This window comes from Vitis riparia, chromosome 14, assembly GCF_004353265.1.
Source record: "Vitis riparia cultivar Riparia Gloire de Montpellier isolate 1030 chromosome 14, EGFV_Vit.rip_1.0, whole genome shotgun sequence".
NCBI classification, from domain to species: Eukaryota; Viridiplantae; Streptophyta; class Magnoliopsida; order Vitales; family Vitaceae; genus Vitis; species Vitis riparia.
The window spans coordinates 5781555-5806034 of NC_048444.1; the positions used below are offsets into that span (position 1 = coordinate 5781555).

Consider the following 24480-nt stretch of genomic DNA (forward strand, 5'->3'; position numbering starts at 1 on the left):
AGAAGTACCTCAATCTCCTTAGATCTTTAATATCAAATTTTACAGCAAGATGTTTTTTAAGTCATTCAATTTCTTTTAAATCATCCTCAATCACAATTATATCATCCACATAGACGATTAGAGTTGCGACATTTCCAAATGTTGAGTGCTTGATAAAGAAAGTATGATCTTTTTAACTTTGTTGGTACTTCATCCTCATCATGACTTTAGCAAATCTTTCAAACCAATCCTAGGAGATTGCTTAAGCCTATATAACACTTTTTTTAATCTACACACATAATCATTGATGGAATTGTCATCAATTCCTAGTGGATCCTCCATGTAAACTTCCTTTTCCAAATCACCATGTAAAAAGACATTTTTAACATCAAATTGTTGCAAAACCAACCAAGGTTACTAGTCGAAGATAATAAAACTCTAACAACATTCATCTTTACCACCAGTGCAAAGGCTTTTTGGTAATCCACTTCATAAGTCTTAGTATATCCTTTAACTACTAATCTAATTTTGTATTTTTTTTAGAGTCTCATTAGTTTTGTTCTTCATAGTGAATATCCACTTACATCCAACTAGTCTTTTCCATTTAGAAAGTTTAACAACTTCTTATGTTTGATTTTTCTCAAGTGTTGTCATTTCCTTACTCATGGAATTCTCTGATTCTTATCCTTAAATGCCTATTGAACTGTTTTAGGGATTTCTAAGGGACTTAGGTGACTAAGGAAGGCTTTGTGTGAGGGCAACAATTTGTCAAATGAGACAAAGTAGGAAGGAGCTAAGGTGTTAGGTGCATGTTTAAGTGTTTTTTCAAATGAAAATAGGCAAATTTTGGATCATTAGAAACAGGTTCATCCACATCCAATGAGTGGTGAAGAAAGTGAATTAGGAGAAGAAAAGAGTTTAGTGCCTATTAGGGGATCCATTGATTGGACCTAATGATGCTCAAGGTGAGACGAATTCCTTCTCAAATAGACTTGTAATGGTACAATGGTGGTATTGTCAGTTTTTTTTTTTCTTCCAATGATTTCTCAAATATACTAGATGAATTTAAGGGTTTTATGTCACGAACTTAGTCTTTTCCTAAGCTCGTGCGACACTTAGACAAATCAAGACCATTGACCTTGCTAAGTCAGCTTTACTTCCGATGTTAGTAGGCACACGTAGGCAACACTTGAAGAATATGAAGTTTTATTTCTCTCAAATGATGCTTTACAAGTGATTTGGAACTCACTTGTTTGGTTAGGAAGTGATTTGGGTGGTGTCTTAGCCAAATGAGACCCTCATTTATTTATAGGTACCAGTAGAACTCTTTGGAACCCACAAAGGTTCCCTATTATCCTATAATTATCTAGAAGACTCTATATAAAAGCTATATACAAGTATTACAAGACATGCTTGGAAGTTTCTAAAACATTTCATAGGCTTCCATTGTTTTCCACCCTTGATGTAGAGAATTGTAGGTGTCTCTAGCCTTTTCTAGAACCTTCCACACTCTTCCCACCAATGGCTAAGTGTAGGTGATTCTAGAAGTCTCCATAAGCTTTTTGCCCTCTATATAAGTCCATAGGGAGGGTCATTTGAGCAGGTTATGACATTTAGAATCTAACTTACTGCGATTTTGGTCACGGATATGAATATACGAGATATACCCAAACACTTTATGAGGGAATTGATTAGAACCATTAAAGTCGAGAAAAAATTATGATAGGATATCCATTGAGGATCAATCATCCAAAACTCTAAAAGACATTCTATTTATCAAATTTGTTGTTGTCAGAATAACTTCCCCTTAAGATACATTATTTTGGAATAGTAGGATTATGTATATATTTGTTGTGGGTCATTAATGTAAGAGGTTGGATGGATAATACCTTTTTTCTTGGGAAAAAAAAAATCGATAGAAATTGATTAAAGTATTCCTTTTGACAATCTGAGTTGATAACTTTTATAAAGATAAATATGTCAATTTGATTATTTAGAATAAATTTTAAAATAACTTTATTAAACAATCTTAATACTTAAAGTAAAAATTAAGTAATAAATTTTAACTCAATAACTTAAATATAATTTAACTTAAAATCAATTTAAGTTATTAATAAATATTAAGTCCTATCATTAAGTTATTTTATCAAACATATTTAATTTATTTAATGACTTAAATTAAATTATTAACTAAATATTTAATTTTAGGTTGTATTTGGTAAAAATAGAAGTAGAAATATAAATGAGATCGAAGGAGAAATAAAAACGAAGACAAGGAAATAATTTTGTATAAAAACGAATTTGAATTCTTATGGAAATGAATTGTTGATCAGTAATCCAAAACCACGAAGCGGTAAGGAATGCGGTGGGAATCCCATTCCAGAACTGGAAAGACGAAAACGGAAGGGAGGGTGAGAGGGGGACGTGGCGTGAGAGGGAAGGAGGAGCGTGACTTTACATGGTCCCCGCCGCAGGGGATTCACCGTGGAAAGGTAAAAGTTTGCGTACGGCGGCAGAAGCGGTGGGTAAAGTATCACGTTTGTGCTATTGACCAAACGTCTAATTTCTCTCATGCCTAATTCTAATATTCTACGCCCTCCTCCTCTTTCATCTACTCTTCTGTCTTTCTCCTTTCCTGTTTCTTTCCCTTTTCACACCCAATTCTCTTGGAAGCGAATTTTTGTTTTTATTTCTATTTTTTTTTGGACATTTTCTTAAGCAAATTCGCAACAACCAGAAACAAATCGTAATAATTGCTTCCATGGGATCCTCCTCCCTCAATCCCCGCAGGTAAATTCCCCCCCTTTTTTTTTCCTCCATGATTTCCGCCTCGTCTTATTATGTTCTTAGGTTGGAATTTGCTTTTTCTCAAGCTTGTGTTTCTTGGATCTGTTTCTCGACTATCATACCGATTCTGCATTTCAATCTTCATTCGTTTTCTTCTACTTTTGTTGTTGTTGTTGTTGTTTTTTTTTTTTTGGTTGAATTAATTTTGTGAGGGTGTTGCCTCAAGATTTTCATCCACCGGTTGATTCATAGGATGAGTATGTGCCATTTTCTTGAATTCTACAGCTACCGCCTTTGTCTCCATGATTTTTCCTGGTTGAATTTTTTCATGATCTATAAAATCATGCAGGTGAAACACCGCAATCGAGACTTTTTGGCTTTGAATAGTTGTTTTTTGACCCTACTGGTATGAGAATCAGTAGCTTCACGGGGGACGGAACCGGATTTTGGCTCGGTTAGGTGCTCCAGGACACCTTTGATCCATGGGGGAGTGGGTGGTTGGAGCTATCATCAACGTATTTGGCAGCATTGCCATAAACTTTGGGACTAATCTTCTAAAATTAGGTCATAATGAGAGAGGTATGTCATTTTCTTTGAGCTGTCCAAGAAATTTGTTTGCTTCCGCTATTATTTATTAGCTCAGCTTTGCAACATTTGGTTTGATGATGTATGGCTCATTCATTGCAAATCATGGATACTTGAAAGGAAATTTTCAGTTGGTAAACGATGGTTTTTTCATGTCAAAAACTTTAACTGCTAATAGTAATCACTTTGGACATATTTCCACCTTGGATCTGCGTCCTCAGAAAAGATTTCTGTTCCCTTGTACCCTATGGAAAAGAGTTTGTTGTACTGTAGACCACTTTGAAACTAGAATTCGGTCTTCTGCGTTCCAGGTTCATGATGCTTGAATTGTTTAAATTTCAGTTCTGACCTTCAGTAATCCACATTGCTCGGTTTGATTGTTTTGTTAGTTTCTACTCCCTTTTCTGCAGTGGGTTATTATTGTTGTATGTTTGAAGCTCAGATCATTGAGAGAAAAATTGTATACTGCCACTGCATTTTGATTTGCCCTTCACAACTTGTTGTAAGCTTTGACATTATCAGCTTAATTATTTTCAGAGAGGGAGGAGTTTGTTGCTAGACAATAACGGAGCAAATGGAAAGCTTGTACCAAAGCCTATCATATACTTTCAGACTTGGAGAGTTGGTAAAGTCCAATCTTATGCTGCTTGCATTTTTAGATGTCTTCTGCTTCTGTATCTCAGTATCTCTACTTAGCTTTAAGCATGCATTTCTTGATATGCAGGTTTACTATTTTTCTCTCTGGGAAATTGTCTTAATTTCATTTCTTTCGGATATGCTGCTCAGGTTAGTTTGAAATAAATATTCCTTGTGCCATGATCTGAATAGATGAAGTTTTTTGATGTTCATTCTTTGGGTGACCATCAATACATGGTTTTTCTTTGTTAGACAATATAATGATGGTTGGATGACATTGATTTTTCTTTTCTTTCTAATTTATTTTTTCCTTTCTCTTTCCTTCGGCTTCCTTCCCCCTTCTTTTCTTTTATGCTGTGCAGTCACTTCTTGCAGCCCTGGGATCAATTCAATTCGTTTCCAACATTGCATTTGCCTACTTTGTTTTGAACAAAATGGTGTCTGTCAAGTATGTTCAAATCTGAAGTGAGCTTGATTTCCGAACTTTGACGCTGTTAATATTTTGATTTCCATGTATACTGCTAAGTAAATTTGAAATAATGCTTCTTTTCAGGGTACTGGTTGCCACAGCCTTTATTGTTCTTGGGAACATTTTTCTTGTTGCTTTTGGCAACCACCAGTCACCTGGTAACTACTTACTTTTGTGAACTATTTTTTTTTGTTTTTTTCAATTTCATTAATATGCTGTTAGGGCTAAGTAATACTTTCTAAACCAAAATTTTCTGGTTAAGGACTTTAATGTTATGTTCGAACTGTAATGCACCCAAAAAATCAGGATATTTTTTGTTTTGATATATATATATATATATATATAAAGTAAACAAACCGATTCTTTTTATATTGTGGAAACATAACTGGACCATTTCCACACTGATAACTTGTTATCTGAGCCAGGGTTTAGGGACCAATAAAATTGGGATATTTGCAGCTTATATTGCTTTGTTTTAGTAAGTTGGGAAATTTGGCTATTGGCACAAATGGATCTTCTTGAACTCCAAAATAGGGCAAATAGAACTTCTATATATATGTAATTGATAACCCTGAGGGGTAGCTCAGTTGGTCAGGCCTTGGGTTTGCTCCCCAATGGTCACCAGTTCGAGTCCCCTCAAGGCCACTGGAGGTTTACCCGGTCGTTAACTTCGAGGCCCCGTGGGATTAGTCGAGGTGCGCATAAGCTGGCCCGGACATCCACGGTTATCAAAATATATATATATATATATATATATATATATATATATATATATATATATATATATATATATATGTAATTGATTCAAAAGGAAATGAAAAAAATATGCATGGAATGGGTATGCACAATCAGCTTGTGAAGTTGTGCCCAGTCTATAAGGGGAGTCTCATGAAAACATTGAGGAATATTTTGAAATTCAGGACACTGAAAATTTTAAACAGAAGCATTTTTTCACCTAAATGATCCAAAACATCACAGAAAATACCCATTTAGACTACTATCAAAGTCATGAGCTGTGAAATATATCTGTTAACTTTAGTTCAAAGTATTGTCCAAGACTAGTACATTTTGGATGAGTCGTATCTGCCTCTGCCATGGCCATGACAAGTCTGAAAAACAATTTGGTATTTTGCAATTCAACAATAACCTAGTTCTGAGACTTGGATATAAATCACTTGACTTGGCAAAGTTGTGGGATGACTTGAAGACATAACACTAAAAAAAGAAAAAAAGAAAAAGGATAATCTCCACATTTCTTAGACATTTCCCTCATATTTCTTGTTATTATTTTTATTTTCCATTTTCCAGGTATCAACAATTAAAAATTGGTAATGAGTGTAAAATGGGCATGGTAATGTTTTCTAGAGTTTTGAATTCTTAACATTGCCATAAGCGAATTCAAGAACATGCTTTTTAACTAATTAGATAATGTCAATTGTGAGAAAGACTTTTCTTAGTTAATTTTTTTAGTGCATCTAATGATAATTATTTTTAAAATTTTTATTTTTATTTATTTTTTTAGATTTTTTGAGCTTTTTAACTAGTATATTGTTTATTTCACTCGATACCATTCCAAGATTTCGAGATCCATTTGCCTTAGGACCTACAAGTTGTCAACCGATATCAAGACTTTGAACCATGCTAAAAAATGCATTAATACATTCATGCCATCCCCCCCAGGAAAAAAGGAATACATGCACATGCTTTCAGGAAGTGCCTGGTGCAACTCATTTGCATATGCACCAAGCACACCATGCAATGGTCACTAAAGCTCACTGGTTGTCATTTTTCAGTTTTCACACCAGAGCAGTTGGCGGAGAAGTTCAGCAACACTACATTCCTGGTTTATTGTCTGATTTTGATCCTGGTTGTCGCATTGAATCACTACATTTACAGGTGAGAGCTACTATATCAGTACATTTTGGGGTAAGATCTAGTTGCATCTACTTCTTTTGGAGCTAAACTATTTGTTTTTGTCTTCAATAATATTTTTGCCTATAGTTGTTAAAGACTTACAATATGCGATATGATACATTTTGTATGGAGTTTATTGCATATAACATTCTATATCTTATCTTAAAGATATCTTACAATACATATATGATACTTTATTTTTTACTATATAAAAAAAATTATGACACCAAATATGATGTGATGCTTGACATGGAAAAATAGAAAAAATGATACATGATACATTTTATGAGTTAACAACTATGTTTTTGCCTATTTGGTAAAGTAAATTATAAACATCCATCTAGATCCTTGTTACAATATAATTTGTGGAATATGCAGGAGAGGAGAGATGCAGTTTGCTATTTCTGGACAGGACCTTGAGCCTTACTGGCACATGCTGCTTCCATTTTCCTATGCTACAGTTTCAGGTGCCGTAGGATCATGCTCAGTGTTGTTCGCAAAATCTCTGTAAGCAAACTACATTGGTTTTTATGAAATGGTGCAGGTAAAATTGTGAAAGCTACTTTTATTCCTAATATGCAGTTTCTTGTCTTGCTCAGCTCCAACCTGCTGAGATTGGCAATGTCTAGTGGCTATCAGTTGCATAGCTGGTTCACATACTCCATGCTTCTTTGCTTTCTTAGTACAGCTGGATTTTGGGTAAAGATCTCTTGTAACTTATAACCTTCTCTTTGCATGTTAAAATTAACTTTTGGTTGTTAAAATTAATATGCTGAGAAGCTCCTTGATAGGAAATGATATGGAGCCTTTGGCTGTTTCTAGGTTAGTTTTAATCCTTGGCTGTTGGTTTAGTCGATGGCCTTTGGAGTATCATGGCCTTCCCTTAGGATGTTATTGGTTCATGGGTATCTTAACTGAGGACTGAATGTTATTTCAAAGTATCATATTACCATATTTGTGGTGTGCATAGGTTTGGAAATTTTGGTAATATGTAGGTTGGGATCTCCTCAAAATTGGGAAGATCTCTTACTGTCATAAACTTGGTAACTATTTATTCTCATTAACTATTTTGCATGGGTTCTGGTACAAGTGTTGGGTATAGATCCTATCTTCTCTTTTATTTATTTATTTATTTTCTTTTGTGAGGAAAAAAAAAATCAATTAGAAATCAATCAAAAGTAACATCTTTCATAAGAACTCCTCATCTTCTCTTTTCTTTTTTATTTCTAAATATTCTTATAAAAATTCACTTTTCAGCAAACTCTCTCTTTTCAATGTAATTACTTGCTAAGGAAGTTGAAAATAAATAAAGTGGGAGTATTCAATAAGGATCCCATATATGAAGCAAAGTAGGAGTATCTAACAAGGATCCCATACACTTACTCATACTATGTTGTATAGGTATGTTGGGTGAAGTTAAGAGTCTAGGAATTATAGCTCAAAAGGGAATGAAAATAAAAGGAAAGTGAACTATTTTTTAAACTTTTATTTATGAGTAGATTTTAGAATATATTATTTGAAAAGTTATTATGTAAATGTACACTACTTCCCAAGTAATTTCTAAGATAACCAAATGCTCAAATGGAAATAAAACTTGATGAGAATCTCAAATTTTCAACTTCAACCAAACATTAAAGTGAGGATCTCAAAGTCCATTACATTGTGGGTATTTATTTCCAAAAATATGATTTCCATTTCCTACTTCTAGTTTAGATGTAGGTGAATCAAACATAAAGAGGTAAACCTAGATGGCATGGGATTTGGGATGACCTAAGAGGTCGAATTAGACCTTGTTTGGATTAACTTTTGAAAAGCCACAACTCTCTTTTAAGCTCAATAAGAGCTTTTATGCCTATTTGGCTAATTTTGTTCTAAAAGCTTATAGCTTAGAAAAGAGCTTAATATGGAATGAGGAAAATGTTGCTTCTTGTATAAGCTCTATTTCAGCTTGTACAAAAAGTTATTTTATGTTTAGTAGAACTTTTATGATACCAATATTGTCATTTAAAAATTGTGACTTTGGTTTCAGCTTCAGCTTCTATCTAAAGCCAAACATAAGAAGCTATCCCAAACGAGGCCTTACTCTCTTTTAGTCTTTTCTTGCATTTATCTTTTTCTTTTTCCTTTTTATTTTATTTTATTTTATTTTATTTATTCTCCTTCATGCTTGGAATCTTGGTCCAACTTGTCAATGGATGGGGGAGATTGAAAAGGACTTTTTGTGGCCAAGTTTTGGGTGACTAATGAAAACCATTTGATTGGTTGGGAAATTGTCTAAAGAGCCTAAAGGCAATGGAGGTTTAGACTTGGTATTTTGAACCTTATAAAGAAAGCCTGATTAGTAAATGGCTGTAAACGTTCCTAAGAGAACAAGGCCCATAACATTCTGTTTGTACAAAATTATGAATAGTGCATGGTGGAAAGGGATGTTTGTCACTGGGCCTTCAAAACTTGAAATCTTCCCTAGTACTTTAGCATTTACAATAATAACCCACCCAAAAATTAATGAGATGATTTTCAGATCTTTGAACATTTTGTCATCCCTGGTAATTTCTAAAATTTCCTTTAATTCATGAGACCCATCTAAAATAATAGGATTGTTCTCTAAGCAATTCTGGGGTTGAACTAAGAGCAAACTTGGACATCATGGAGCAATGCTTGTGGGGTTTGTTTTGGAACTGACTGCAAATAATTAGGGGTGTGGGAGCAGAAATCCAGGTCTTGCTGGAACATCTGGGCAAAACTTTAATGAGAGGGTTATGTAATTTGATTGTTGAGGATGATGCTTTCCCCCTGATTTTTTGGTTGTTTCAAGGTTAGGTAATAGTGCAATCCTCACCTCATTCGAGAGCTTTGAATCTTTCCAGGTGCTTGGATGGCCACTCAATCCTCCAATAAGGAGGTCTCATTTTTGGCTAACAGTGGGATGGGGAATTTGAAGACTTCGTTTTTGCCTCCTCTTAAGTTGTTGGTTTTACGTTTATTTGACCATTCTCATGTGTACTTTTCTAGTGTTGTTGCTTGAACAATTTGCTCCAAAAATCCTTCCTTGCATTGAAGATATATACAATTTTGATAGTTGATTTATGAAATATAGGATTGTATCTCATCCAAAAGAGAGAAAAAGAAAAAAGAAACAAAAAAAATCAATGCTGCAATTGGTTGGACATGTTAAATTTTGCAAACAACTGATATATATTATCTCCTTCTGCAGATGGCAAGGTTGAACGAAGGGTTGTCATTGTTTGATGCAATTCTTATTGTTCCCATGTTTCAAATTGCTTGGACTTTCTTCTCTATTTGTACAGGATTTGTATACTTTCAGGAATATCAGGTGCTCTCTCTCTCTCTCTTATAGAACCTAGTGACTGAAAATTTAACTTAGGTCAATTTGGTTCCATTTTACTTGTGCTGCTCACTGGGGTACTTTTAGGCTTATATTGCAGGCTCCAGCCCTGGAACCTACCCCTATAGATACATAGAATAGAAATGGCAATGGATCATTACAATTCTATCTGATTGTAAAATAAACCCTTCTTTGACTCCATCCTTCTTCTGCTTAGAGTTGAAGCTGAGCTCCCCTTGCTTTCAACACGCTATGGTGCATGTTGCCCAAGGTGCACTGGAACATGTCAGTGTATATTTCCATGATGCAGGAGGTGATATAACTGGAATTATCATTTCTGTGTCACAGTTGTTCCTGTAAAAATGGGAAATGCCCTACCTGTTAGTGTAGGTTGAACTATTGATTTAGTTTGAGTACAAAACATAACAGGAAGAGGCCCAACCTCATCATCCATTAGTTTCAGTTCCATATACACTCATAGCTCAGCTCTGGGTTCGAAAATGAAAAGCAACACTAGTCACTTTGACTTTAGGTGAAGCTGAACTGAACCAGCCCCAACCAAATTGCATCCCTTGACATAATGGGTTTACAATTAATACAGTTCCACATTTCTGCAGAATCAGGCAGCTGATATAGTAGGATTCGCAGGATGTAACAAGTAAATTAGTTAATAATGAGCCAAGGCTTGAGTTGCTCAGAGGGCTTCCAAGTGACCTCAGTTGGAATTTGGGAGTTCAAGCCCACTGCTGTAAAGTGGGGTTGTGGCTTTATGTCATCCAGAGGACTTTTGATTGACCTAAGGTTGTAATTGGGAGATCATGTCCACTGGGGTAAAATAAGATTGTATTTAATTGGAAGGGGTAATCCAGTGTCTTTATGAAACCTAAAAATCAACCACCTTCATCCTAAATTTTCCTCCTGGAAGCAACTTTTAGTCCCACATGTCTCTGTGACAAATACAGGAGGAAACCTATTTATATTGCTTTTATTTTGTACGAAAAGAAAATTTGTATAACATGTCTTTTGATGGGAGTTGTCCTACTATTCATTGCTGAGAGTTATTCATAAACATCTGCCTTCCACACTACACCACACCTCTCTTGCATTATTGATGCTCTGTTGATGCTGTACTCAGATTTCAGCGCCCTTTATTTTTATGTTTGGATCTGTGTAGACCTGTGCTCAAGGCTTCTTGATGCTTATAGCAATGTTCAATTCTATTCTCTCTCTCCCTTCTCTTGAGTTTAGACCCATATAATAAGCTGCTTCACTGTTTCTCAAGCAGGTATTTGATACATTAAGGACAACAATGTTTATACTAGGAATGATGTCTGTGTTCATAGGCATTTCATTGCTGGCACCTGATGAGCCAAAAGGTATTTTAACAAAGACTTTCAATTTATAGAGAGGATAAAGATGGAAACTAACTGCAAAAATTTTCAGGTGGTGAAACCAAAGATAATTCAACTTTAGCATCCATCACATCTTCAAGCACTCCCACTGATACGGACAGGTAAATAATAAAATTGCTGATATGCTTTAAAATTCGATTATTTGGAAAAGAAGTCGTGGAGATCTTGAACTTTCAATTCTTTTAATCTACTTGCATGCTTATCAATCAAAAAGATTTGTGTAGAGTGAAATTTTAAAAGTATGCATTCTTATAGTTTTTTGAATGAGGAATTAGGAATTAGCGAAAAAATAAGAGGAATATAATTCAATACTTAAATCTAACAAGGTTTATTCTTGTCTGCAAATTTTTTTTGAGAATTATTTTCTTTACATTATGTTTCTTAATAAATAGCAAATTATTACTGCCTTTTGAACTTCTAAGATATTACTGCTAGTTACTTCACATAGTCATGGAGTGTATGTAGGGATAGTTTCCTTATATGATTGCAACAGATATTTCTTCTTGTATTTTTCTTTCTTTATAAGATTGTAATAGATAATTATTATTGTATTTTTCATATGATGTGTATTCATTTTTATGCAAAATTAAATGTTTCTCACGTGTGATTTTCAAGTTTTGTCACATTGGTATTTGTTGCAGGCTTATCCCGCCATCAGAAGATGCACAAACTCAAGACCCGAGATCGCGTATGCAAGCAATGCTAATGAAGGCTACAGAAGCGATAGTCAAGGCAAAGGTACTGCTAACTTGCTTAGTTGACTCCTCTCTATGGATGCAATATTTTTAATAACTAATCTTTTTGTGCAGGCTGCTTGTTCATTATCACTTGGTTTTGGAGAGGATTCAATCAATGCATCAGCTGGTCTTGTGATGCCCATGGTGTCATCAAAGATAACTGGGTTCAGAGGAAGTAGTCCTGATGGAGGTAGACTTTTCTCTCTAAAAAACCCTGGTTGGACTAAAATCTCAATGGACGAGGATGGTGCAAAAATGCTAGACACGAGTTCTTCTATGCTGTCTTAGAGCATTGAATAGAGTAGTGATACGAATTAGGGTCTGATGGGGAAGGCTTTCATTTTAAGGTCCCTGTTTATTGTAACAATTCTTTAGGTTTTATTGTTCTTTTCTTCTATTGGTTGAGCAATGTCGCACACTCATTCCACAAAAAAAGTGTCATAATAAGTATATGTATATACTTGTTCACCTTTTTGTAATGGAAAAAAAAGAAGAAAAAAAGCTATGTATTGTTGTGCAATGTAACAAAAAGGAGAATGGTCTAAATGTTATTGAAAAAGAGAAAATAATGCCACCTGCTAGGTTCAACTTTCAGGCAATCTCTTGAGCAGGCCAGCTCATGGAGGAAAGGACAGCTGACACCACATAGATCTTATTGGTCTGAACTGGTTGCCAATTGGTTCGCCAAATATTTTGTGAACGATTGAACAAATATTGTTCATGACAGGCATGCTATTTCATAAACAACAAATCTCACCTTTTTCTAAATTATAACAGTATGTTATGGAACCAAGAAAAAAAGGGGATTGATTACCAAAATCTGTGATCAGAATATTTTTATTTTAATAATAATATACAGAAGTTGGCAAATCCATAGCTACAGTGGATAGGATTAGCATTCCTACCTAGTCTCCTGAAATGGTGTGTTATTGAATGCCTGAAAGAAAGTATGAGAAGTACCATTGATGAACCTTTGGATGGGGACCACAATGGATGTATCATTATTGATGAGCTTGAGCGGAGACAACCAAGCTTCTGGGTTCTCATCCTTTAGACCCCCTACCTGTACTTCTAAAGCTCTGCTGTTCTGCTCAAATGCTGCTCATTGTCAAACCTCATGACCACTTCTCCCACCATCCAAATTAATGCGGGACTTCCTTTCCAGAACTTCCACTTCTTCCTCTCAATCTTCTCAAGTCTATACGCCCAGATCTGTGCCACTCCCTCCAGCCATATAACTTATAAGACTTTTTTTTCAAAATATAATTTTCTTTACAAACAAACATGATGAGGTATTGATCCACTGCCCCAGGGTGCAAGTGCAAGCATATGCTTTGGCCCCCAAGAACACATGAATCAGGTTGACATTGGATGTTGATCTTCGCAATCCATTGTCTACAAAGGAACAAAAAGGAGGAATATCAAGAGCAGATCTCATCTGAAAACGATTTTTTTAAATGTTATTCAAGCTGGAGTAACCATTATCTGGCTCAATGTTTATTGATATAATAAGCTACAATGCTCCAATACAAACCTAAGCAAAAATCATATAGACTCTGATGAAAACATTATGTAAATATTATAATGGACAAATAATTACCTGTGGCAACTGAATATGGCTTGGGAAGTCATGTTGACTACTGTAGAAGTTTGATGATTGAAACGTACTAAGGTTGGATTGTTGGCACATGACTAGATTGGGTGGTTGGTACATGTAACCCATCAATGGGTTGGCCTCGAGGCTCGACAGTCCCTGCAATGCAAATGTAGGAAAAACAATTATACAACTTCGTGGTATTCAAAAGAAAAATATGATCTATGATCACTTTATTTGATTATCAAAGCACCACCTCTGTAGCTGGACTTGGAGTGGGGACCTGAAGTAGACAGTAAGGCGGCGGAGGACATGGGATGGAAGAATCAGTGTTTGGTGGGGAGGTTTGCATATCCTCATTTCTTTTCAGGGATCCTGAAATGCTGTTCTGTTGAATTACATCACAGACAACATCCTCCTTTTCAACATTCCCTATATGATCACTTGCTTCTCCATTCGCAGCTTGTTTGCTTAATGCGGAAACTTGATTCTCCTCACAGGGTTTCATCTTCAATATTTTTTCCACTTCTTGCATCACTTCATCAAATTTTTCTACAGCAAATAGAAATGCTTTTCTGGATTCTGCAGCCCTCGATGATATCTTAACTGCTCTGAGGCAGATATCTTTGTAACGGCTTGTTGAGGCCAATTTAAGGTGTTCTTGCACCTTTAGGTCAGCTTCAGCAGCTTGTGAAAAAGCTAACCTCCTCTGTGAAGGTAGCATATGAACTAGATGTGGACCAACACCCTCATGATTGTGTTTTGCTTCAAAATGGATGACACGATATTTCCCATTAGGTTGACGAGAAATGGTCATTTGTGCCAAGCAACCAGTTCTTGTTTGCTTTCGGGGTTTCTTCACATTAATATCTCGTTTATCTTTCCGCCGATAACCTTCTTTGAAACAAGTAAACCTTCTTGATACCACTGTACCATTTACCTTACTCTTATTTAGAAAATCTTTCCTAACACTAAAACCAACCACCTTAGCATACCTATTGTAAAAGACATAAGCATCATCTTCTGATTCAAACTCCATTCCAACTTTTGGCACCTCATCTATGTCGTCTTCATTTTCTAACGAAAGTCTGGATTGCATTAAGTCAAACTGGGCACCTTTGGGACTATCACACTCTTGCTCTAAGTTACAGTTGACCTCGAGATGTTTGGCGTCCAGCTCCTCTTCATATGGACTAAATAATTTTTTATCGCTCATAGGATCCATTGACCTTTCACTGGAGGTCTTTATTTTACCCTGAGCACCAATCTATAGCAATAAGGGTTCCTTTTAATCAAAAAAAGGAAGGCTCCATTCACAGCATTAAGGTTAATGAAGAGTAGCTTCACAGTAGTTATCCTGTTGTCTGCATGAATCAAAATCAAATAAGTGCAGATTAGTGATCCATATCATGCTTCATTTTTCTGTTGTGTTTATTAGTTTTAGGGACTCAATCTGAGGTGTTCAAAGTTTTAGATCAATCAATGCAAAAATCAATTAACACCTTCCAGGGTGTGATTTAAAATCAGGATGTCCATACAGAATCATCTGGAAACGGTCTTATGTGGAAACATGTTTCTGAAGAACAATTGATAAAACTCTAGTTATCAACTCATGTCACACATCATTTTGTATTTCTTTTTACCATGTACCGTAAGTTCGCATCTCTCAAAGCATCCAAATCATTTCCACTATGTTTGGTTCCAAGAAAATACTAATGAAAGAAAAAAAAATGTAAAGGAAAATAATTTTCTCATGTTTAGTTTTACTATAAAAAATAAGAAAGAAAATCAAAATATAATTAAAATTAGTTAGAAATTTATGCATTTTCAAATTATTTAATCTTTATATAGAAGAGTTAAAATAAGTGAAATTAGTTTGAAGTAGTATATAAAAATAATTTATTAACTTTAAATTTATTTTTTTATTTTCCCTCACTTTTCTTTTCTTCTGTTTTTCCTTTTTACTTTCTTTTCCTCAAATTTTCTAGGAACCAAAGATAGCCTTCATGGAAGATGGTAAGGATAAAGAGGAAAATGTATGATCAATTTAGACATTCTCTCTCTCATGTTTCATATAATCTTCCAATTTAATGCAAATTACTGAAAATAAAAATAAAATACTGCTAAGCTTGATGTTTTAAAAGTTACTATCAACCAAGAGAAAGCAATATCTTAATATTTGCCACCTCTCTCCATTCATTCTTTTTATCACAAACAAACATTTTTTTATCAGACAAATAGAATCCCCTGCAAAAGAAATCAAATGTTTGGCTCCCTGCTTTGCTAATAGATTCACCACCAGATTAGCAAAACGAATAAACCCAACAGAAGGAACATCACAATCCTCTCGATTCATTAGATCTCTCGATTTCTCAACCAACTATATTTCCAAATCTATCCAACTCATTTTAGAATATTATACCATGTTATATGAGCATATGCATTTGCTAGTGCCACCACTTTTTCAGTACATATATAAAAGACGAATACTACATTTTTTATAATATGCTTAACCAAGTACAAAATGTTCATGCACAAATAGAATCAACAAAATAATCCCATTAACAAATAATAATATTCCAAATGTTGCAAAGCAAAAAGTGTAGTAAACCTACATATTTCTCAGTGGTATATTTGAAGTCTTAACATTCTAAATTCATTATCCCTCCCCCCGCTCCCATGCCCAGCCTACCTCAAAAGGTGAAAAAAAGACTAACGAAGAAAACCCATCCTTTAGGTAAAATAGGAATGAACGAGAATGTAAAACCCCATATTAAATTCTAAGCACCACAAGGAGAAAAACCCTATAGAGTGAAGGCAAAAAAAAAAAATTTGGTTTTATTTTAACTTTAAAGTACCTTTACACAATAGCATAACAATCTTTCTTACAACTGTGTTTGGATCCTAGAAAGTTCCAAGGGATGTACAAGGAAGAAAAAGTGGGGAAAATATAAAAGGAAAAAGTGAAGGAAAATAAAAATAGGTTTCAACTCAATAAATGTTCTATTACATGTTATTTCAAATTGATTTTTCTTCTTTTCCTTCCATATAAAGAATTCAGAATTTGAACATGTATAAATTTTTAATAATTTTCATCGTATTTAATTTTCTTTCATCTTTTCCATGGTTAATAAGGTGGGAATTTGGAATTCCCTGCTCTTATTTCCTTTCCCCAATGCTTTTCTTCATCCAAATTAAGCATAAAAGAAAATTCAATTTTCTTTTTTCTTAAAAAAAATTAGAAATAGCGAAATGAGGGTATATATATTATCTTAAGATGCTATACAATATTATACAGACTAGCTAAAAAATATTGTAATGGGCAAAATAAAAGCAGATAAAAATAATACATTAATAATACAAAAATCTCCCAAAAACAAAGGTTTCCTTCTTGAAATTAAATTCTACAACTTTGAGTTACTTTCTCCCCATTTCAAAGTACCAACTAGACTCACCTTATACAAACCAAAATTTTCACATAGAGAGAAGCTTCCCCGTGTGAAAAGTTCCTATCAAACAAAAAGCCCTAATCATATATTTTTTTTTTGATAAGTAAACACAAATATATTAGCAAAGGCAAACGCCGCAAGGTACACAGGGAGTATACGAGGCGACGATGGCCTCACATCACAGGACCAAAAAACAAACAAAAAACCCACCAGCCCTCAACTGGAGGTTAGCCACTCCAGGAAACCTATAAGGGAGCGGGACTCCGCACCATTATACAACTTTGCCCACCCCCACATATTACAAACAAAAGAATATTTAATTTTCTGTATAGCTAGCTCCCCCCCCCCTAAATGCTAATCTATTCCTTTCTTTCCACACCGTCCAAAAAATAAATAACGGTATGGATCTCCAAATTCTCTTCCTCTTTTTGCCCACAAAAGAACTCTTCCAGCTGATAATCACCTCCTTTACAGTTTCTGGAAAGACCCACTGGGCTCCAAACAGGCTAAGAACCATCCCCCACAACACACCAGCCACTGTACAATGAATAAGAAGATGATTTACATTTTCCTCCTCACTACCACAAAGGTAACACCGGTTAGGCATCTGTCATCCTCTCTTTTGAAGCCTATCAATAGTAAGAACCCTCCCCCAAGTAGCTTCCCATGCAAAAAACTCTCTTTTGAAGCCCTAATCATATATTTGACACAGAGAAAGAGAGAGATGAAGGATTGGATAATTTTCTCCATTATAAGCGTTTTCTGAATCAAATAAATTCTCCATTTACAAGCATCACTTGATGTTTAGTCTTGTTTGTAAATGCTCTCTCTCTCTCTCTCTCTCTATATATATATATATATATATATACATATATATATATTGATGTATCAAAGAAATAAATGATACCAAAAGGATGAGTTGTTCTTCAAATCAAAGTTGAACAAAATTACAAACAAAAGGTTTCAGTCCAGTCCCTATAAATGTGAACCTATATAAAAATTAATATTATCAAGCAATCAAAGAACCGGGTAAACACTAAGGGATCTTGCACATCTTTCTCTCACTTGATTGTAGATAAGAGTATGTTCTAGGAATGGAATTACTTCTATATTCTTTTTTGTTACCTAATACAACCCTTGATCTATTAATTTTGTGTGAGAAATGATAAAAGAAGTATTACATATTTCACATAGAATGAAAGTTTTGCTACCAAAAAACAAAACAAAACCATAAGAACCATTTACATTCAAATAAAATCGACTGTACATTCATTCAAATGAAATGTTAAGAACCATCTATTGATTCCATGGATTGTAAGCCATTTTTTGGATGAATATATTCATTCTGGTTCCACCCTATTCCTAATAAAAAGAGCCCTAAGAAATATACAAAGGAAATTAGAAAAAAAAAGTACTAATTTTTCAAAAGTTAACATCCCTCACTTGTAAAGACACACTCAAATTTGAGATTTGAGAAAGAGGAGATAAAGAAGAAATTTTCTCATCTATCCAAGGGGAAGCTATTTGGTTTATTGAAACTGAAGGCAGTTACTCAACTTACTCTATCCATCCGCTGTGTTGCAGTAGGGGATCCATCCCAATTCTCTGAATTGGGAAGAGTTCGAAACTGAGGCTGCCCACATTCAAAGCCACATTGAATGTAAATTATATAGATTACACAATTGGGAAATGGTGCAGACATAGTAGCAAATTTGAAAATTGGAAACTCAGGGCTGATGTATGAACGAGAAAAATGCAGAAATAATTGGAAGAACATCCTACAATGAAATAGCAAGTTGGAAATGACTTGAACTTGAAAGGGGTTCTATGAATCGGTTATGTTTTAATTTCCGTTCTAAAAACTCGAAAGTCCGGCGATCGGTGGCCATGCCCCCTCCTCCACAAACAAGAGTAAACCAAACACCAACAAAAACCCAGATACAGAACAACTCAAATCAGGGAAATCAAGCAAACCCAATAACACCAAACAAAAACCCAAAAAGAATACCTTAATTTCTTCCAAGAAATCAACCCAAATCACAGCTGAATGTGTCGGAGGCCCCCTTCCCCCCCTCCTCTCCCTGTACCGTATTTAAGGCAACTACTCCCTTTTTTTCCCTTTTTTTCTCAATCGCCTGAAAGAGTGAGTAATTCATTCATGCATTTGTTTTCCACTTTTTTTTTTTTTCTTATTTTGTTTTAAATATAGTCTTCTGAATTTTTCTTGAGCTGTGAGCCTGTGACTCTTGTCACAAAAGGAGGGAATAAGTTATAATTTGACATATCATTCTATTGACAATTACATACAAAATAATTTCAACTCTTATGAAATTTAAATAATCAAATGCATAGAGGATAAGAAATAATCACATCTTGAAAATTTCCTCCTTTAAATTTCCAAAAATAAAAAATAAAAAATCATCCTCACATATAAAAATGAAATACATGTTTGATCGTGACAAAAAAATATAAATCATATGTGATAATTGTTTTCAAAAATAATTTTATATTGTTTTAAAAAATATAATAAATATGTTGGAGAACCTAAGATAGAAAATTGATTATTTTTTTCTTAAAACAAAAACTAAAATATTTTCAAAAATTATTTTTAATTGTTTTGAATTATGTTTAAAAGTTGTTTTAAAAAATAATTATATAAATATAAAAAGTAATTAAAAATAAAATAGTATTTATTTCATCCTTTTAATAAATTAATTCTTATATTTATAATATTAATAATAATTTTGAAATCACTTTTAAAATGTTAGAATAGAAAATAGAATTAAGAAAAAAAGGGAATCCATTCTATTTTTCATTCATGAATATGTTTAGATTATTTTTAGAAAATATTTTTTAAAATTTCAATTTTTTTTTTCCAAAATCCCTTCTTGTGTTATTTCCATTAGCATTCCCATGTAGCAATTTGGCCCATTCCGTAATGCCTGGCAAATGCGACCAACCAAGCATTAGGGGGAAGTGCATATGGGCATGAAGGCCAACTGCATCGCCTTGATAAAGCAATGTGTCACCCTCGAAGCTCTCAAATCGCTTCACGCCTCCATCCTCAAATCCCACCTCCACCCCCACCTCTGTACCAACCTCGTTGCTCAGTACGCCTCTCTTGGCTCCATTTCTCACGCCTACGCCCTCTTTTCTACCTCCCATTCCTCAAATGTCTTCCTCTGGAACCACATCATCCGAGCCTTCTCAAACACTCCTCATTCCCGCAATTCCCTGCGTCTCTACTCTCGGATGCTACAAATGGGCATCCAAGCCACCAATTTTACCTTCCCTTTTCTTCTCAAGGCATGTGGGTGTCTTGCAGATTTTGAGTTGGGCGCTCGGGCTCATGCCCATGTGGTGGTTTTCGGCTATGAATCGGATGTTTTTGTTGCTAATTCTCTGATGGCCATGTATGGTAGGTTTGGCTGTTTTGACTTTTCACGACAAGTGTTTGAAAGAATGCCTGAAAGAAATGTTGTTTCGTGGAGTTCAATGGTGGGAGCATACGCCCACAATGGTCGTTATGAAGAAGGGTTGCTGTTGTTTTGGAGGATGCTGAACGAGGGTATTGCGCCCAATAGGGGTTCCATATTGAACGCGATGGCATGCATTCACAGGGAGCATGAAGCTGATGATTTTTGTAGGGTTGTGATTGATAATGGTCTCGATTCAGACCAGTCTGTGCAAAATGCTGCAATGGGGATGTATGCTCGATGCGGAAGAATAGATGTGGCTCGGCGATTTTTTGATGGGATTCTTGACAAGGATTTGGTGGCTTGGACTTCCATGATTGAAGCTTATGTTCAAGCTGAGTTGCCCATCAATGCTTTGGAGCTTTTTAAACAGATGAATTTGCAAGGAATCGTTCCTGATTCTGTGACCCTTCTCAGTTTGATCCATGCTGTTTCAAATTTAGCATCTTTTCAGCTAGCTCGCTTTGTTCATGGAGTAATAACCCGGAGCTTCTTCAAAAATCACATTGCTCTAGACACTGCAGTGATTGATCTCTATGTGAAATGTGGAAACTTAGAATATGCTAGAAAATGTTTTGATAGAATGTCGGCACGAAATTTAATTTCTTGGAGCACCATGATTTCAGGATATGGGATGCATGGCCATGGGAGAGAAGCTCTCTGCCTGTTTGATCAGATGAAGGCTTCAATAAAGCCAGACCACATTGCATTTGTATCGGTGTTGTCTGCCTGCAGTCATGGTGGACTGATCGCTGAAGGATGGGAATGCTTCAAAGCCATGAATAGAGATTTTGGGGTCACACCTAGAACTGAACATTATGCATGTATGGTTGATCTCTTAGGCCGAGCTGGGCAATTAAGCGAAGCTCAGGCATTCATTGAAAGAATGCCAATAACTCCAGATGCTGGAGTTTGGGGAGCACTACTTGGAGCATGTAGAATTCATTCAAATTTAGAAATAGCTGAGACAGCCGCAAGACATTTATTCAATTTGGACGCTGAGAACCCAGGTCGGTACATCCTCTTGTCCAACATCTATGCTTCATCAGGCAAGAGAAAAGAAGCAGATGATATTAGAGCACTAATGAAAAGTAGAGGGGTGAGAAAAACTGTTGGCCACACAATTATAGAGATTAAGAACAAGGTGTATACATTTGTGGCTGGGGACACATCAAACCCACAAACAGATTTGATCTATTCCGAGCTGAGGAAGCTAATGGATAGAATTCAAGAAGCAGGATATGTGCCAGATTTGAGCTTTGTATTACATGACACAGAGGAAGAAACGAAGGAGAAGATGCTGTATGCCCATAGTGAGAAGCTGGCAATTGTTTTTGGGCTGATGAATACAGCACCAGAAAGCGAGATACGAATTAGAAAGAATCTTAGAGTTTGTGGGGATTGTCACAATGCCACAAAGTTCATCTCAGAGGTTACGAAAAGGGAAATTATAATGAGAGATGCCCACAGATTCCACCATTTTAAGGCTGGATCATGCTCTTGTGGGGATTATTGGTAAAAAAATTTGCCCACAGATTCAAGGCAATGCCATCAATTAAGATAAAAGAATAGGTTAAATGCTAATGTGTAGAATGTTATGCATGATATACATTGTGGGTTCAAATCCTACGAGTTAAGCTGCTTTAATCCTGCATGTTAATCTCAAATCCTATGAGTTAAAGCTTTTAGGAAAATTGATTGTCCAATGCGATAGCAGAGCTTGAGGTGGCTGTTCCAATGGCCGACCATTACTACTGCTATCATAAAGCAAGCACCAAAGGACACACTGTCACGCACGTATCGCACGTGAGGGTGGTGGTGATGTATTTCAATGCCTTCAAGGGAAAGAAACCACTCACTCCCCTATCCTGACATAAGGTGTCTCTGGCTATGGCTGCCGTCCTTTGCTTTTTGTTTTGAGTATGTTTGAGTTTTGAGATCTGTGACTAGAATTATTATCCATGGAATCCAATACCAGTAGAAATAGCATTCAAGTCAAAGTGATGTCCTGCAAAGATCTCAGAGCATTCAACTTCTTCCAGAAACTCTCGGTCTATGCAATTGTGTCTCTGGTGAGCGATGATCCCGATCAAAAACTGGAGCCGCACCACCACCAGCAGCAGAGGACGCCTGCAGACAAGGAGGGAGATGGGAACCCGGAGTGGAATCACCTCATGGAATTCAATTTAATCGAGGGCTTTGGCCTCCACCACCTCTTTATCCATTTCGATCTGCGCTGCGAAGGCCTCGTGTTCGGAATCGGAGACAAAGCCCTGGGAGAAGTTCGCGTCCCCTTGGATGATCTCATCCAACCGGACTCCAACGGAATCATGAGGTTTGTGAGTTATCAGGTGCGTTCCGGCGACGGAAAACCAAATGGGGTTTTGAATTTTTCGTACAAAGCAGTGATGAATGAAATGGGGAAGAAGGAAGAGATGGGTTGTTCATCTCCGTCTCCGGCGAATGAGATCACAGGGTTTCCGATACGGCATCAACCCACTACTCCTCCACCAACTCTATATCCCACCTTAGAATTGGAAATTCCAAGCCCCTCAACTCCTCAACAAATTCAGTATACATCCCCAGGAACAGGATCAATGCAACACCCGCCCCATCAGCCTTATTATCCACCACCACCACCACCACCACCACCTGGTTACTATCCACCACCTCCACCGTTACATCCACCACCACCGTTATTTCCGCCACCGCCGCCTTACTACCAGCATCCTCCACATGGGGTACATTCATGGGGGCCCAACCCATACTGGGGTAGGTTTGATAGCTGAGGGAGGTGGGTATGGAGAAGGGCAAGATGGCAGGTAAGGAATGGTTGGTGAGGAGGGCTTCAATTATTGTAATGTAGCTGTTGGACGGATGGTTAGAAAAGGCCCAAGTCCTTCACATATTTGCCCCTTCCACTTTGAATGGTTGATGGTTGCCTTCTCATCAAGATACTCTTGCTTTTATACAAATAGTATCTGATATTTGCAATATATTTGATTGTTTGAGCTTTATAGTTTTTACCTAAACTTTTTTAAAGTAATTTGAAAGTTTTTTCAAAACATCTAAAAGAAATCATTTTCCAAGCATTAGAAAGTGATTTCAAACCTCCCCAAAATACTTGACTCTTAATTAATGGTCAAATAGATTGTGATAGCCATAAAAAAATTGGAGTAAAAGAATGCGGTCCATTCTTCTTGCTTCAATCTTCTCCCTTTTGTGGGTCATGGTTGATCCTTACTTGGCCAAGTCAGATGGCCCTGTGCTGGAGGAATGCGGGTTAGACTGTAATTAGAACTGTATTTATTCAGCCTTTGGATGCTCATGGTTCAGAATGCTGCGATGCTTTTGGGGGTTTTATCATCAGATATGTTTAAGTCACCACACCTCAGATGACCATGGATTTTCACAAGAGGAAGCTTTTAGAATCTGCATATAAAAAGATATGTGGCATTGTGTTGGCCTTTTTCCTTTTTATCCACTTCAAGTTTGTCTTGCAAATCACCTCTTCAAAGAGGAGGGCATCTGGGACTTGCTACACTGTACGTTATTGTTTGTGGAAGTCGTCCTCCTAAATTCTTTATTATTTGGACAAAACTGGAGAGTAATGATCCTCAAGCTCATTAGTCATTGCCCCTTACCAATGGGATTAGTCCTACCCTCTTTCAAATGTTCATGTTGATACTGATGCACAGATGACCGGCAACATGTCCAACAGCATACTTCTTCTCAGTTTCCTGAAAGAGATGGGCCCAGAAGTAGCTGTTTCCAGCAAATCACAGCAGGCCTGTTGGTGGACATGTTTATGTGTTGTGGGTGTGAATAATGTTCTTGAAAATATTTCTTATCATGTACCTTATGATACAGGCCAATTAACAAATTAGAGATGGTGTAGAAGCTGTTTTGCAAATATACAATTATGAACTTTATATTTGTGGCATGTTAGCAGTTTGAAGACAACATTCTTTAAAATCTTTAAAACTCTAAGCATTATGTTTAAGGCATAGTGAAGGGACAAAGAGAGAAACAAAAAGATATGAAGCATTTAGCTTCAAGCCCGGTGGTTGCAAAAGTGATGTTTGAGCAGATGATC

General features: G+C 36.0%; 2 protein-coding genes across 4 annotated transcripts; one reads left to right on the forward strand and one right to left on the reverse strand.

Moving 5' to 3' along the window:
* Positions 1-2457: 2457 nt before the first annotated feature.
* LOC117930064 lies at positions 2458-24299 on the forward strand. Its single transcript, XM_034850509.1, has 16 exons — positions 2458-2769; positions 3116-3345; positions 3893-3976; positions 4076-4137; positions 4350-4435; positions 4541-4614; positions 6250-6352; positions 6749-6877; positions 6970-7069; positions 9585-9704; positions 11002-11092; positions 11160-11229; positions 11770-11866; positions 11938-12150; positions 19879-21124; positions 22335-24299. The coding sequence occupies exons 2-16, from the start codon at positions 3249-3251 to the stop codon at positions 23171-23173; spliced, it is 3411 nt and encodes a 1136-aa protein (XP_034706400.1). The 5' UTR covers positions 2458-2769; positions 3116-3248; the 3' UTR covers positions 23174-24299.
* LOC117930778 lies at positions 12650-19121 on the reverse strand. 3 transcript variants are annotated; one of them, XM_034851497.1, is made up of 5 exons: positions 18917-19121; positions 18470-18541; positions 13716-14823; positions 13466-13618; positions 12650-13260 (listed from the first exon to the last, which is right to left on the reverse strand). In XM_034851497.1, exons 3-5 carry the CDS (start codon positions 14682-14684, stop codon positions 13222-13224), a joined length of 1161 nt encoding a protein of 386 aa, XP_034707388.1. In that variant the 5' UTR covers positions 14685-14823; positions 18470-18541; positions 18917-19121; the 3' UTR covers positions 12650-13221. The 3 variants fall into 3 exon arrangements, with proteins under 3 accessions (XP_034707388.1, XP_034707390.1, XP_034707391.1); XM_034851499.1 differs by lacking the exon at positions 18917-19121 and adding an exon at positions 18691-18831; XM_034851500.1 differs by lacking the exon at positions 18470-18541.
* Positions 24300-24480: the final 181 nt, after the last annotated feature.